The 14,756-nt window shown below is 33.9% G+C and overlaps 1 protein-coding gene across 7 annotated transcripts in view; it reads left to right on the top strand.

Annotated features, from left to right (window-relative positions):
* MINDY3 (MINDY lysine 48 deubiquitinase 3) overlaps positions 1-14,756 on the top strand; it is an 82,551-nt gene that overhangs the window by 13,068 nt on the left and 54,727 nt on the right. For 5 of the 7 annotated variants that reach the window (XR_012067017.1, XM_072954936.1, XM_072954938.1 and 2 more), the window contains exons 3-8: positions 797-857; positions 2,496-2,669; positions 5,957-6,008; positions 7,112-7,226; positions 9,757-9,830; positions 10,710-10,789. Coding sequence is in view for 6 of the 7 variants with exons in the window: in XM_072954936.1 (XP_072811037.1) it covers positions 797-857; positions 2,496-2,669; positions 5,957-6,008; positions 7,112-7,226; positions 9,757-9,830; positions 10,710-10,789 (556 nt within the window). In the remaining variant the exon portion in view is untranslated. The remainder of the gene's footprint in view (positions 1-796; positions 858-2,495; positions 2,670-5,956; positions 6,009-7,111; positions 7,227-9,756; positions 9,831-10,709; positions 10,790-14,756) is intronic. The other 2 variants (XM_072954939.1, XM_072954940.1) reach the window with 1 other exon arrangement.

Below are 14,756 nucleotides of genomic sequence, written 5' to 3'. Positions count from 1 at the left end.
GAAAGCAGTCCTCTTATCTGTGCACAGCTGTTTTCAGATACATCTGAGTAATAACCACCAGGAACCTCTTTTTCTTGAATCAGCCCCTGGAGGTTCATGTATAATAGGTGGAACATCAGAACCTTCCTTTTAAATAAACAAGTCAGGTGACCAGGATGCTGATAGCCTTTGAACTACACTTTGTGAAGGAAACATTCTACACTCAATTTCTGTCTGTCAAATCACCAATGTAACATAGTTGGCTCACATAAGGAAAGGTTAGAAATCAGTGTTTTTTTTCCTTTGGAATCTTAAAGCTTTTTGAGTTAAGCCTGGAAGTTAGGAGCTCCTCATAATAAAGTGATGACCCACATAGTGGTATTCTTGTATCACAAATCAGAGCTAATAGAGAAGAACCACTTTTGTATTTAGGTTTCTTTCCCCCGAAGGAATCAAAGAGAAATGTAGACTTTTTCCTGGTTGACAGAGCCTTCCCTCTGTGAATGGAGTAATAAATCTCTTTATTTTTTCAGTTATGTGGCTATTATTTTGAATCAAGTCTCTATTTGCCACAAAATACATGTTATAAAAGAAGAAGAATTGTGTGGATCTAGAGTCAAGGTAATAGTAGTGTATTCAGAATAAATAATTATGCTCAGTTACTGTGAAGGGAACCATTGGAAATTTTTATAGCGTTATTCAAAAGATCAGAAAGAAGGTACACGTTAGTTTTTTTTTCCATTTTAAAATAAAAGAATAATATAAGGTATGTTTATAATAATTGCATTCTAATAATTATTACTTTAATTGTATAAAGGCATTTCTTTTGAAGAAGCTCCTGTTTTCTTCTGAGAAGTCTTCCTGGAGGGATTGCCCAGGTATGACAGTATCTTTTATAAACTTTCACTCCATCTTCTGTTTTATAAATGATCATTGCAGGATTCATTGGCAGTAATTTAGGTGAAATTATCTATCTTTGAAAAGTAAACTTATTAGTGAGTTATTTTTCCCTGAGGTTTATTTGTTAAATGTTTCAGGCAGTGTCACAGACAGCAACTCCAAATTTTAAAAATGTGTGTTTCCAAATTTGGTTTTCCGAAGTAAGAATTTTAACACGGGATATTATAACTAAGCGAAAAATCATTTGGTGCATTTCCCTGAACTGTTAAATAATAACATGCCATGAGGAGTAGTCATTTATGTTTGTTTTGCCTTATTTAGCTTTGAGCAGAAACTCAGAATTATCTTTGTATTTCTGCATCTTTCAGTATTATGTCTTACACAATTCAAACAGTACTGCAAGTAATTCTGAATTCAATCACAAATGAAGCTGTCATGGCTTCTGAAATATGATTAAGTCAGAGAGCTGTATGTGCTACCTGATAATAACAAGCATTTGCATTCTGCGTGACAGTTTACAAAGATATTTCCTTCACTTACACAATTTTATGTGAACTTAATAACTGCTGGAGGAAGGTAGAATATATTATAATTGCAGTCTTTATATAAGGGCAGAGCAGCTTCCATTCCAGAGCATGCACATAGAATGTACTAGTGATTTTGAAGAGTTAAAGCGTCACTGTCAGGTATTTTTAATTAATTAATAGCTGAAATGCAAAATAGATTTTGGTAGAGAAGAAACTAATCAAATGATACTATTAGCATTTTATTAATAAAATTTATAATATTTCTGCACAGAAATGTATTCACATTGATAAAAAATTTATATAGTGTTGTTATAACTGCTGGGATGGCTATAAAGTGAATGGCACAGTTCCTATCTTTAAAGAACTTTTAATCTATTAGGGGAGAGAGAAACCTCCCTATAGCATAAAATTTTACAAAGCGTTGTTTGAAAGTTCAGAAAGTGGTACTACTTCTGGAGATTAATATTGCTTGAAAGAGGGAGGGTGGCTTAGGTTCAGGAAGAAACTGAACATTTGTGCTATTGTCTATAAATGTCTAGTGCTCAAATCTGCAGCACAGTGTCAGTGGTTTCTGTATTATGCAACATAACCACAGTGGCCTCTGCTAATATAATGGGATGTGTGGTTTTATATGTGCTGACAGTGTGTTATCTCATTATCCTTACCCACTGTGGGACAGGGAGATCAAAGACATCAGACGAATTCAGAACTGGGGAAAAACAGAGGTCTCAACAGGCCTTTACAGTAGGCCTGGTTCTAAAATGAAGGCAACCTCATGGCTTAAATATTCCATTTGCAGCCTAAGAAAGGGGCAGTCAGTATCAGATGATTCCACGTAGCGTATTCTTTCTTCTGGTGTTTAATTCTGCATTTTCCAGGATTCTTTTACACGTTAATGGAAATATTTAGTAGTCATGACATTGTAACCCTCAAACACATTGTTTTTCTACACTATAATTTAAGATGAGTTATTCATGAATTTTCCCCCAATAAAAATGTTTGATTTTCCTCATTAAATTAACATATTCTTAATATTGTTATTTATGACAGGTTTCCCCCTCTTATAACTTATACTTTGGTTATTTTTAGACGAAGAGCGGAAGGAACTCCTTTGTCATACCTTATGTGATATTTTAGAAAGTGCTTGTTGTGACAACTCTGGATCCTACTGCTTGGTTTTGTGGTTAAGAGGAAAGACATCTGAGGAAACTGCTGGCATTTCTGGGAGCCCTGCAGAGTCTAGTTGCCAAGTGGAACATTCTTGTAAGATATACTTTCATTTCCTGAAGTAATTTCTTGTACATTTGTTCTCATAAAACTATTAGAAACTGTTAAGAAAAAAAATTTTAATTTTTATAATGTCTCTTTTTTAGCCTAAGCTTAATTCATGAGTCTTAGTAGTATTTTTCGTTTCTCCTTTATTTTAATTACCAGAGAATATTATATTTATTTATTTTTTCTTTCATTTTTGGAAAACAAAAATGTGTCTCTTAAACTTAAAAAAAGTTCTAATTAACTTCTGCTTGATGACAATCTCTTTTGAGCTTTGGAACTCTTGTTTAGAAAGCTTAAAGAACATATTTCTGTATTCTTTAATTTCAGCTACCTTAGTGTTTTCTTTGGTATTGGGAAAAAAAAGAAATTTTTTCTTTTTAATTTTAGAAAATTCCTTAAATATCTCTAATTGCTTCCTTAAAGCAAAGATGGGGACATTTTTCTTCATTATATGTTGTTTCTTTTCCTCCTGAACTTTTTGGACAGTGTTACTGTCTATCAATTATTTTAAGGTAGTTTTAATTATGCGTTTTAATTTTGCCTTCATTTAAGTTTTTCCATACTTTGAATATTTCACTTGAAGATAAATTAAATAACAGCTATTCTTATTCACAAAAATTATATATTCTGTGGTCTTTGGTATTTGAAATTCTGAAGTAATTGACCTAAAAACTACCAGAATGAACTAGTAAAATGGAGACTTCTGGTGGTACAGAACCTAGATAGAGTTGCTTTTCTGGTTTCCTTTTCAGGAATTATCTTGCTAGTAGGTGGCTTTTGATAACTGGTCGTTCCAAATGCTTATATCGAATAAGTGACTTATTGTATTCTACCTGTAGTGCATTCCATTAACTATCATCTCTGCAGAAATTGTTTATAGAGAGATTAAACACTGAAGTTCTAGGAAGTAAATTTCAGTTGCTTGTGATACCCGTCTTACTGTCCATATAGGATTGTCTGTGAGGCACCTTGTCCCCTTAAGCTGAAATGTCTCTATGATGTCAGTGTCTTCTCTCTCTTACCTTTGCAGTTACAATGGCAGATTCTACTAGTAGTACATGTGCAAGGAATAATTTTTAAAATTTAAGTAGTTAAATGACATTTACTTTTCAAACCTTTTATACATAGCCTTTCAAAGAGAATTTAATATATTTTAGAGTTGATAATGACAGTTGAAGAAAACAAGTGAAAAATATTCACAAAGTTGATAGTCAAAAATGTCATTAAAATTGTTTTTAAAACATTTTCCAGGTTTTACTGGGATGCATATAAGCCTGTTTAGTAGTTTTATTTAGGGTGTTAAAATTTTAATAGGAACAGTTGAACTAGTTAGAAGTTATTTTAAAGAATATGTACTTAAAACCAGTGTACATATTAATATGTAAGAAAATAGAAAGATCTTTCCTGTAACTTTTTTTATTAGTATCTTAGTATACTGTGTGCTCCCTGTGGGATATGCTGTACACTTCTGTGGTGACAGGTTACACTGCTCTAGGTTAAATGGCCTCATGTGTTAACTTTGGTACTTCAGTAACTGATTTAGGTGGGCATATTATATTTAATTCCTCTTCAAAACACATATTTTAGTCATATTCCAATTTACTTTCCCTCATTTTAAAAATAGGCATGAAATAAAACTTTTAAATTTGTTTTTAATATTGTATAAATTTGAAAAGCTTTGGTAACTAAAAAGTTGCGAAGTTTCCTTACATGTTGACAGATGAAATGAACTTATCTTAAATTTTTTATTCCATATAACAATCTATTTTACCTGTTCTTTCCTTTATTCCCAGCTATGTTCTTTTTCTTGTGTTTTATATTTTTCCACCATCTTGCCTGCTAAGCTTTTTATTTTGCTTGCCTCTTTTCTCTAAATTACTATCTTTATGTCAGCTTTCATGGTGAATACCCAGTAAAAATTATTTAGTTAATCAGGCACTGCAGGGCAGTTAGTACAATTTGGAAAAGGTTAGGTAGAATTTTTATTTTATTCTGAAATTTTTAATGTGAAGTGTTTTTCCCCTTGTCAGTATTACATTCTGTACAAACATTAATTTCATTGGCTTGTGTGGTGTGTTTAGTTTTGGCTTTTGGTAACGCACACATGTTTGCAGTAGTGAATACTCAGGTTCAATTTCAGTTTGTTTCCCACACAAATCAAAAGATTATTTAAATTAATCCATTTGGACTTCTACAGAATTTTAAAAGTAATTTGAAACTTTTGAAAATTAAAACTGGACTTTGGAAATCATTAGAATCATGTGACATTTTAAATTATAAATCAGAATTTTAATTTTTAATTCATACTGAGTCAGTTTCTTCAACTCTAGTGAGAATTAATATTTGAAAGTACGAAGATTTACTTTATAAAATATATATGAGATTGTTCATTGTGACAAATTAGAGTAGGCATTTTGATTCGTGTTATGATATCTTTAAAGAGTTCATCTTTGCGGAGCCAAGACTAGCTGGGTTCAAATCTTAGCTCTGCTGTTTGTTGCTTTATGCTCTTGAGAGAATTCTTCTCTGTGCCTCAGATTCCTCTTCTATAAAATGGGATAATAGAGTTGTTTGAGGATTAAATGAGGTTAAGGCCTGTAGAGTGTTTAGAAGGGGCCCTGGCACTTAGAAAAGTGCTAAATAGACATTACCTTTGATTTGAATGCTTTCTTTGATTTCCTTTGATTTTTAAAAAAATTTATAATTGAACCATATTAATAAACAATCTAAATAAGTTACTGAAAACTTCTCAACAGTTACACGAATAAATGAGGAAACAAACTTAAAGCTGTCGTTGAACCTGTGTACTTTCAAAGTGCTCTGCCTTTTTATACACATTGGTTTAATGATGAAGCATCAGGCCTAAAGATTTTATAATACAAAGCAAGAAGATTAGCTATGAGGATTTTACTTGGCTCTGTGAATTGAAAGATTATTTAAAAGTGCAGGACACATTACAGTTATGTGTCAATCACTATGATTGTCAATAATTTCTCATATATTATAAACTATCCTAGCACAACTGAATTGAAAAGAAATGTTTATTGTTTAATTACCCTTCTACATTCTCAGTGTTAAATCCATTTTAGTTATAATCGTGGTAACTAAGATGTTCAAATATAAATTTATGTTAAAGGTGAAAGTAAAGTGAGAATTTTAAGGGAGTAAGGAAAGAGGGAAACTTTTGATTGCTCGAAAGTATTTACAGCCTGCTGTGTGTATCTTGTGTCATTTATTTGCCATGTGTAGTGCTGAAAAGTGTCTTTTATGTATAGCTGCCTTGGCTGTCGAAGAGCTTGGCTTTGAGCGATTTCATGCATTAATTCAGTAAGTAACATTGGAACATTTAAAATACTTACCTTGTGGAAACATTGCCATTTTAAGTCTGTTCATACTGTGGAGAGGTACTCAGATTTATATGCTTGAGGATTAATTTGTTTTCAGATTTAAAGAAAAAAAATAATTTATAAATGTGTACTTTAAATAATCTGATTCTGATAAACAATTTCCTACTGTATAACACAGAGAACTATATTCAATACCTTGTAATAGCCTATAATGAAAAAGAATATGAAAAGGAATATATATAGATGTATACATGAATCACTGTGCTGAACACCAGAAATTAACACAACATTTTTAAATTGACTATATTTCAGTTTAAAAAAAGGAATATTCTGATTCCTAAATTAACTATTGAAATACACTTTTTATAACAAAAGCTTTTTCATTATTATAATAGAAAAATCAGTTTAGGTTAATGTTTCTTTGTTCCAAGTGAATATAAAGATTTCTAGTAGTATAAATATGCATAAATGTTTGCATTATTATTTATTGTTTGCCGAAATATACTTTCTGTAATTCTCATGAAAAGTGCCATATTTTTATTAGGGTATTTAAATTTTTTGTTACAAAATAAAAGGTAAAGATAGCTATGTTGATAGAATTATAGGTTGTTTTGATTTGAATCAAATTTGATTTGAAATACATTAATTTGTTTTCAAAGAAGTCACTAATGTACACCTTATCTTTGGTGTTCAAATATTTGTTAAATAATTTTCAGGCTTTCAAAAGTCAAGTTTTCTTGGTTGCTAACTATATCTTAGAAGAGGGCCACTTCATTCCTTAAATAACTAACTGTATGATCATTGAAGAAGTTACTGATGCCAGACAGTTCACCTAGGAGATGAAGACATTCCTTAGCAAGTAGACATTTGATTTTAATGGTATCTATTATATACAGTGACAGTTGTCAGCAATAGCTTTTGCTTTTAATGGCTCAATTTGTATTTAAAAATTTGAGACACTTACAGAAATCTCCTGTTTGTATGTATGCATTTTAATGTAATAGACAGTTAAAATTTTTTCCCATTTATGAATGTAGTCAGTGTCATCATGGTGTTAATACTTAATTCCTTTTTTCCCCCCAGAAAGAGATCATTCAGAAGTTTATCAGAATTGAAAGATGCTGTCTTGGACCAGTATTCAATGTGGGGAAACAAATTTGGAGTATTGCTTTTTCTATATTCTGTGTTACTGACAAAGGTTTGTTGAAGGAGATCCTTCTTTTGGTTTTTATTAGTTTGAGTTTAGTATTTTCCTGCTGTGAAGAGAAATTTTATTCTTGATTTTGTTTCTTTTCTCAAAATAAATACCCCTTATGTTGATAATGAAGAATCAACTTCTTTCCTTACCACTTGCTTGTTACTTAACCACTTTGCAACTTTCACCCCTGATCTTCTTGACTGCAGAGATTACCAATAATGTTCTAATTATGAAGTACAGTAAGTTCTTCTGAATTTTATTTTCTTTGATCTTAGCAGTGTCTGGCATTGGCCCCTTAAACACTTCTGGAAGCTCCTTCTAACCCCCACTCCCTTTCTTAACCTATCTGATAAATCACTGTACTGGTTCTCTCTCTATAATGCCTCATAATTACTTTTTTGTTTATAACATCATTTCCATCTTTACTTGTTATTTGCCTCTTTTATTCTCTCAGCTTACCTTTATGTGGTTAATTCCAACATTGTACGCTTCCAGTCCTACCCTTTTCCTCAAGTGCTAATCTCATATTTCTGCTAAGGCTCAGTTTTCCTGCTAGATTCACCATGTCTGATCAGACTTCGTTCACTTGACAAATGTTTATTGACCATTAACTCTAGGCTAGGGACTAGATTTACAATGTGAGATACAATTTTTAAAAATCATTCTTCTTCAGTGTCCTAAACAAACCAAAAAAATGGACACATTAGTAGTTACTTCTGTTATGGCAGTGTTTTTTTCACATTTGTTACATGCACAAAGCATGGTGGGAAAATAGGAGAAGGTGTGCCTAAGTTTATTTGGTGGAATCAAGGGTAGACCTTATATAGGAGCAGTCATTTGATGGATAAGGACACATTTTCCAGACAGAATAGCTGTGGGAAGATGTTCCAAGCCATGGGAGTAGCAAGTACAAAGGCATAATCAATTGGAGATATAACACACATTTGGGAAGCTATAATTTACTATTATTACTGCAGCATTATATATCAGAAAGGCAGCTGTGAAGATGAGACTGGGCACTTATGTAGAAAAGGCTCAGAATATGAAGATCCTTAATGCACTGTGCCCAGAATACTTTAGATTTCACGTGGCCAAAACAGGAACAAAACCAAAATTGTGAACAATGGAGTAACAAGATCTTTTTGTCGATAAAAAAGTTTTTTAATTGGGTTAAGAGTTGTGCTAGAGGGAGCTGGTGTGGGGAGTATGACTAGAGTCAGGAAAACTGGAAAAGTAGTTACTGAAATAAGTGAGCCTAAGCTAGAGCAATGACCATGGGAATAGAAGAGAAAAAGAACGTATTTAGAAACATGTTTTGAACTTAGAAAAAAAAATGTTTTAATTTAGAATATTTAAGACTAAGAACCAAAAGTGCTTGGTGTTTGGCTGGCCGTGGGGAATGGCAGTGATGGAGGTTTCTAGGATGACTGGTTTCTTACGAGTTCATCTTGACTGTTCATTATTCTCCCAGTTTTTTGTGCTCAGAACTTTTGATACCTCCTCTGACTATTGTCCTTTACAGCCAGTAAAACCATCAGGTCTTGTAGTTCTCCTTTGAGTTGGTTATTCATCTTTGAGATGATGTCTCCTCTCTCCCCAGTAATTATGTCACTTGTTCATATTATTCATTATGGCTTAATCATAGTCTGCTTTGTATAGGTGTTGACAGAGAAGGCCAGTGCAAGGTCTCACACTTGTTTGTATTCTCCTACAATATTTATGCAATCATTAATATTTTGATTATTGATTATCATCTCTTTAGTTCTTAGAAATAGCCATAATCAGAACCAATGGTTAAAGTTAGGTGAATAGCGCAACGAATGGCAGTTTATCTTTTGTGATTTTGGAATTGATGGAGTTAAAAATGCCTAGGTCTTCTTGTACTTATCCAGTATCTAGACCTTAAGGGATTTGGGTGCTCTTCTAGGGGATTGAAAATACCAGAAAATTGCCTTTCAAGGAAATAAGAATCTTCCTGCCCTCCTAGCTTACATTTTATTTTGTCGGTGCACATTTGAATTACCAATAAACCTTCTATTTTCTTATGTACCAAATATACCTTTTGGGTATTTAAATTTATATTCTTATCAGCTCTCATGTGTGTATGTATTTAGTTCCAGTAAATTCTTCTAATGGCCCAAGAAAATGCATTTGACGCCTTAGCAGATATAATAGGTTCAGATTTAATTTCACCTGAAGTTAAATGAGTATTAACTTTCAGATGAAATAATTTCCTCTTCCTTCCTCTTGAAACTTAAACATTCTGTCTCTCTACTCCTTTACCCAACATGCTGACATTGGATCTGTTACCTATGTTCTTACATACAGCCCATGGAAAAAAATAAAAGATTCTTAGAGGAACTACTCACATTATCTTAGTTGCACCTCCATTTCAAATCTGGGTAATTCTTTGGGAGAAAAGTTACTTAAATAATTGTGTTTTATTAATTCATAGTATAAACTGGTTAGTTTGAAAACTACCATAAATTTTAGTTCTCAAAATAAACCAATGAATTCTTGGTTTCTTTAGGGCATTGAAAACATAAAAAATGAAATTGAAGATTCAAGCGAACCTTTGATAGATCCTGTCTATGGACATGGCAGGTAGTTAAAATCTATTATTTCTTTATGTGGACTTTTGTTTTTAGGAATTTGGCTTAAGATAAAACACCACTGAGTCAGATAATTTTGTTTGTCAGTGTTGACAGCATGAAGTCTTATCAATTTGAGCAGTCTTGTGCTTTATGCTTTGCTTGCTTCAGGTATGAAGTGTTAATTTCCACTTTAGGTTTATGCATGCATTGTATTTATTGTAGCAAGTATTTTGTTTTAAGATCGCAGTGGGGGCATTTTAACAAATTCTGCTTGATATTCCATTTATGAAATTTTTTAATAGATGAAATGTACTCATTTTGACTTAAAAATAAGTATACCCTTACCTATTTGTAAATGCTTTCCTGCTTGGGAGAAAAATTTTTTTCTTTATTCTTCTCTGAGACTACCTCCCCTCTCAAGCTTTTTATAGTGAATTCTGCTAAAATTGATAAGACAGTGATCGATTATTAACATGAGTCCTTCCCTTTAGATGTTTCTGCCTCAGAGGTTAAAATTCACATATCTTCCATCAAACACCAAATAATAACAATTATATATGTATTTTTAAGATGATTATAGATATTAAGTAAAAGTATCAGTCTAAAATAAGTTATTGCTTTTTTTATCCTTTTAAATTTGATATTTTGGATAAAGTTGTTAAATTTATATGAATATTTGGAACAATGGATACCATTGTGGTGATAAAATAAGTGATACATTTAGCAAGGTGCTTGTTTGGTGAAGTGTGAAATGAGAACTCTAAGGTTTTTCTAGTTTTTAAACAACATAGTTTAATGTAAAAAATCATCACTTTATGCCTTATAGGAATCATTTGATTTGAAAATGAGTATATTCATATTTTAATTGCTTTCTAATTTTTATTAATAGCCAAAGTTTAATTAACCTCCTACTGACGGGACATGCTGTTTCTAACGTCTGGGACGGTGACAGAGAGTGCTCGGGAATGAGTAAGTACATTCTTGGTTGGGTTTATCTCCTTTATAATTAATATTTCACTAGGATGCAGTTGTTATTCATCTGTTTAATGGCTCTGCAGTACTTAGGGGTTAAGATAAATGCTTTATCATAGAAGACTCCCTCACTCTTTATAATAGAAGACGATTCCCTCCCAGTTTTCAAGGGGCTGTAATGTGAGGAGCATAGACTTTGGAGGCAGACAAACTTGGGTCAAGTTACCTAACTTCTCAAGCCTTTAGTGTTTCCTAGTTTCCTATAAAATTAGGATTATAGGACTAACTTCTTTAGAAAAAGTAATAGATAGACCTCTTAATATATGTAATATACGTATTATCCAGTGGTATCTGTAAGTCTGGAGCACTATTGCATTTTGCTTAAAATTGAGGAGAATTACAAGTGTTGTGATTTGAAATATTTGCTTAAAAAATCTAGTGGGTTTTCCCTGGATTACTTTTCATGTTTATAATTTCCTTTAAAATGCTGGGCAAATGTCATATTGTCTGAGGATTTTAAACCATCATCAACTCCGTTTTTGGTCTCAGTTATTTCTTTCCTACAGCTTCATATGTTACCACGGATGTTGAAGTGAAATACCTTTGGCCAATTCATCTAGTTAAGGAGAGCTGATACATAGCTCCGGAAAAAAATTCCCTTTAACTTATTATTAGTGGATCAGTCTCAATTCATTTATTCACTCATTCAGCCTATATTGAATAACTACCAGGTACCTCCTCTTAAAGTATGTAGTGTAGGACAGGAAGTACCGTGGCTCCTACTGTTCACGGGGAAATTTATATTTTCTTATATAATTAGATAAAACTGTCACCAGATGACAAGCAAATATTGTGATTGAGGAAATAATAGTTACTGCTTTTTGCTCCCATTTAAATGAGTGGATCTTGTTCTTAAATTTGAAGTTTTCTCAAGTTTTAGAAATACGTATAGTTAATTAACAAAAGCATGAAAGGATACAAGATAAAGGGGAAAAAATCGTGATAGAATTTCAAAATTTAAAAGCACCTTAATACAATCCAACCCTGCATTTTACTGTTTAAGAAATTTAAGAGCTACCCTGCCTAACTACATTAGAAATAAATGCAAAATTATTCACTGAGTGATGAGGTTAGAATGAGAACCTAGTTTAGGTGATTTCTGATAAAGGTCAAAATATAAACAGTAAAATTCATGGACCAAAACACCCCTCAGGTTATCTTGCTCTTTTAAATTGGAGGTACCGGGGATTGAACCCAGGACCTCATGCATGCTAAGCATGCACTCTGCTACTGAGCTGTACTCACCTCGAGCCATCCCTGGTCTTGAGTCCTCATTCTGATTGATAGCTGAAAGTGTTTAACTCTGCCAGTTAAAAGTATGTCAGTCTCTCGGCTCTCCTCGGCTTTTCCCCATCCAGCCTCCCATAGGCTCTTTGTTGTGTTGTGCACTTCATTTATAGGATAGTAGTCAGTTATCCAAGCTTAGGCTTTTGACATGCGCAGATTCATCCTTTTCTGTTTCTTAAGAAATCAGCTTGCAAAGCTATTGCCTTGCCGGGGGTCTTTTTAAGTATAGTTTAAATATCAAAACTAAGTAGTGACTTTGAAATAATTGTCTTGGAAAAGAAAACAGGCAGGATACATTCCTTGCATTTTTCCTTAATCGTTAGGAATGTTGACTGAAGTTTGAATCTGTTTTCAGTCACCAAAGTTAAAAATTATACATCCATTCCGCATTTATTGGATATTTTTTTCTGTCTGATAACATGAGAGGAGGTTGTGATATGTGTAATATACAAAGGAAAAATATAATTAAAGAGTTACTAGTTTTACAAATCTTCAGGCAAGCCACTTTACTTCTCTTGGCTTCAGTTTCCTTATTTATGAAATATGGGGGTAATGCCTTCCTCAAAGGGATGTTGGATTGTAAGGGTTAAGATCAAATTTCTAAAATGTCTCAACTGGCCGATGGTAAGAACTTGGCTTTCCCTCAGAAGAGGGAGACAAGAACATGCATACAAATAACTACAATACAAACTGCAGTGAAGTATTTTGAAATAAATAAAGTATTATAGAAGTTCAGGGGATGGAGAAAACCTTTCCCACTGTGCTTGCCTTGGGGTAAGTGGATAGCCGTTAAGTAGGAGTTAGCATTTTAATTGGCCAGATAGGATGAGTGAGGGGGGAGGAATACAGGTTGTGTCTAGGGATGGGAGAAAGATCAGTCTCATTAGAGCCATATGTCTTAATCCCTGCTCTACATTAGCACTTATGGAATTTAAAAGTAAGTTAATGCTCAGGCCCCAGCTGAGAATAAATAAACAAATTAGAATTTCTAGGTAGTGGGGCCTGGATGTGGTAATTTTAAAATTACCCCTAGGTGAACATCTTTGCCATCATTACTTCAAACTCTTTCTCAGATAAATTGCCTATCTCCTCATCTCTTATTTCTTCTTCTGGGATTTTATCTTGTGTCTTCGCCTGGGAGATACTCCTCTGCCTCCTCATAGTGTCTGTCTTTCTATTTGTGTTTTTTAGGTAGGTTATGTTTATCGACCTTGGAGAAGTGGCCCTCTGTGGGAAACGTCCTATGTGTCCCAGCAGGACCCTCCTCTCTTGTCACCCAAGAGCCAGGGTCCATCTGGTCCCAATGTAGAGTCTGGCCTGTGTTTGTGGATTCCTTCCACAGGCTTTGGAATTGTTGTTTCTTATTTCTGGTATGTGCCCTGGTGGATGAGGTTGGACTAGAGGCTTATGTAGGTTTCCTGGCAGGAGAAGTCAGTGCCTGCCCACTGCCTGGGGAAACTTGGTCCTGGACCTCTGGTCAGTAGGGCTGTGTCTAAAGGCATCTGTGGCTCAGGAAGTCTGCTGATGGGTGGGGCTGTATTCCCACCCTGTCTGTTGTTTGGTCTGAGGCTTCCCTACAAGCTGTTGGGTGGAGCTGGGTCTTGGTGCCAATGATACAGTCAAGATGTCAGCCTCCAGGAAAGCTCATGTAGATGAACACTCCCGGAAAGTCCACCCCAGCTTTTTTGTCCCCTGGGTGAATTGCAGCCATCCTCTACATCCTCAGGAGACCTTCCAAAACCAGCAATCAGGCCTGGCCCAAGTTCCTAAGAAATCATTGTCTCAGCCCTTGGACCTGGCACACACGAAATTCTATGTATGCTTCCCAAGAGAGATAAAGCTCATTTGGAAATAGCAGAGCTGTGCTTTGATGAACCACAGTGGTCTGGTTCTGTACAACCAGAATACTTACTTAGTCATCATGACATACTGCCTCTTACACTCCACTTAAAGAGTCTTGAGTGTGGTAATAATAAGTGAGATGATGTGAAAGAAGTTTTTATTATTAAATTTCACAGTAGCCCTGAGAGGTAGTTCATTTACCTCTTTTATAGAGAGAAGCTGAGATTCAGAATTTAATCCAAAGATTCTTGTCTGTGATAGAGTTAGTGAATGAGCCATGTTGTATCTCTCATTCACTGAGAATGAAGGCTAAGAATAGGTAATGAAATTAGCACTTAGCAAGGTCTTTCCTTTAAAAGAGCAACTGAGATAGAAGCTGTATCATAGGGGGTAAATATTTTAATTAATGTAGGCAAGGAAATGTAGGAAAGAATTGAAAGAGAGGAGTTCATTGCCTGGTCATAATAAGGCCAAGGGATGGTACACATAGGTTTTATTTTAAGGAACAGAAGTCACCTGAATCATTAGGGAACCACTTTTAATAGAAGAGACAATAAAAGGAGTCAAGAACAAGAATGACCTTGCAAAGATGCACCATTCTTTTAAAACTAGGCGGGGGGGGAAAGGTGTTGAAAAAAGAAAAAGTCATTTTTCAGATGTGAAAGACTTAAATTGGGAGAACTCTTGGGATTTTGAAGTTGCTGAAAATAAAGGGACACAGATAAAGTTAGAGGCATATAAAGGATAGAAAGGGTTTGAATCAACTGCTTTAAGA

The sequence above is a fragment of the Vicugna pacos genome, chromosome 35 (assembly GCF_048564905.1).
Source record: "Vicugna pacos chromosome 35, VicPac4, whole genome shotgun sequence".
Taxonomy (NCBI): Eukaryota; Metazoa; Chordata; class Mammalia; order Artiodactyla; family Camelidae; genus Vicugna; species Vicugna pacos.
Note: the sequence above shows the minus strand (reverse complement) of the source record. Positions and strands in the feature narration are given on the sequence as shown.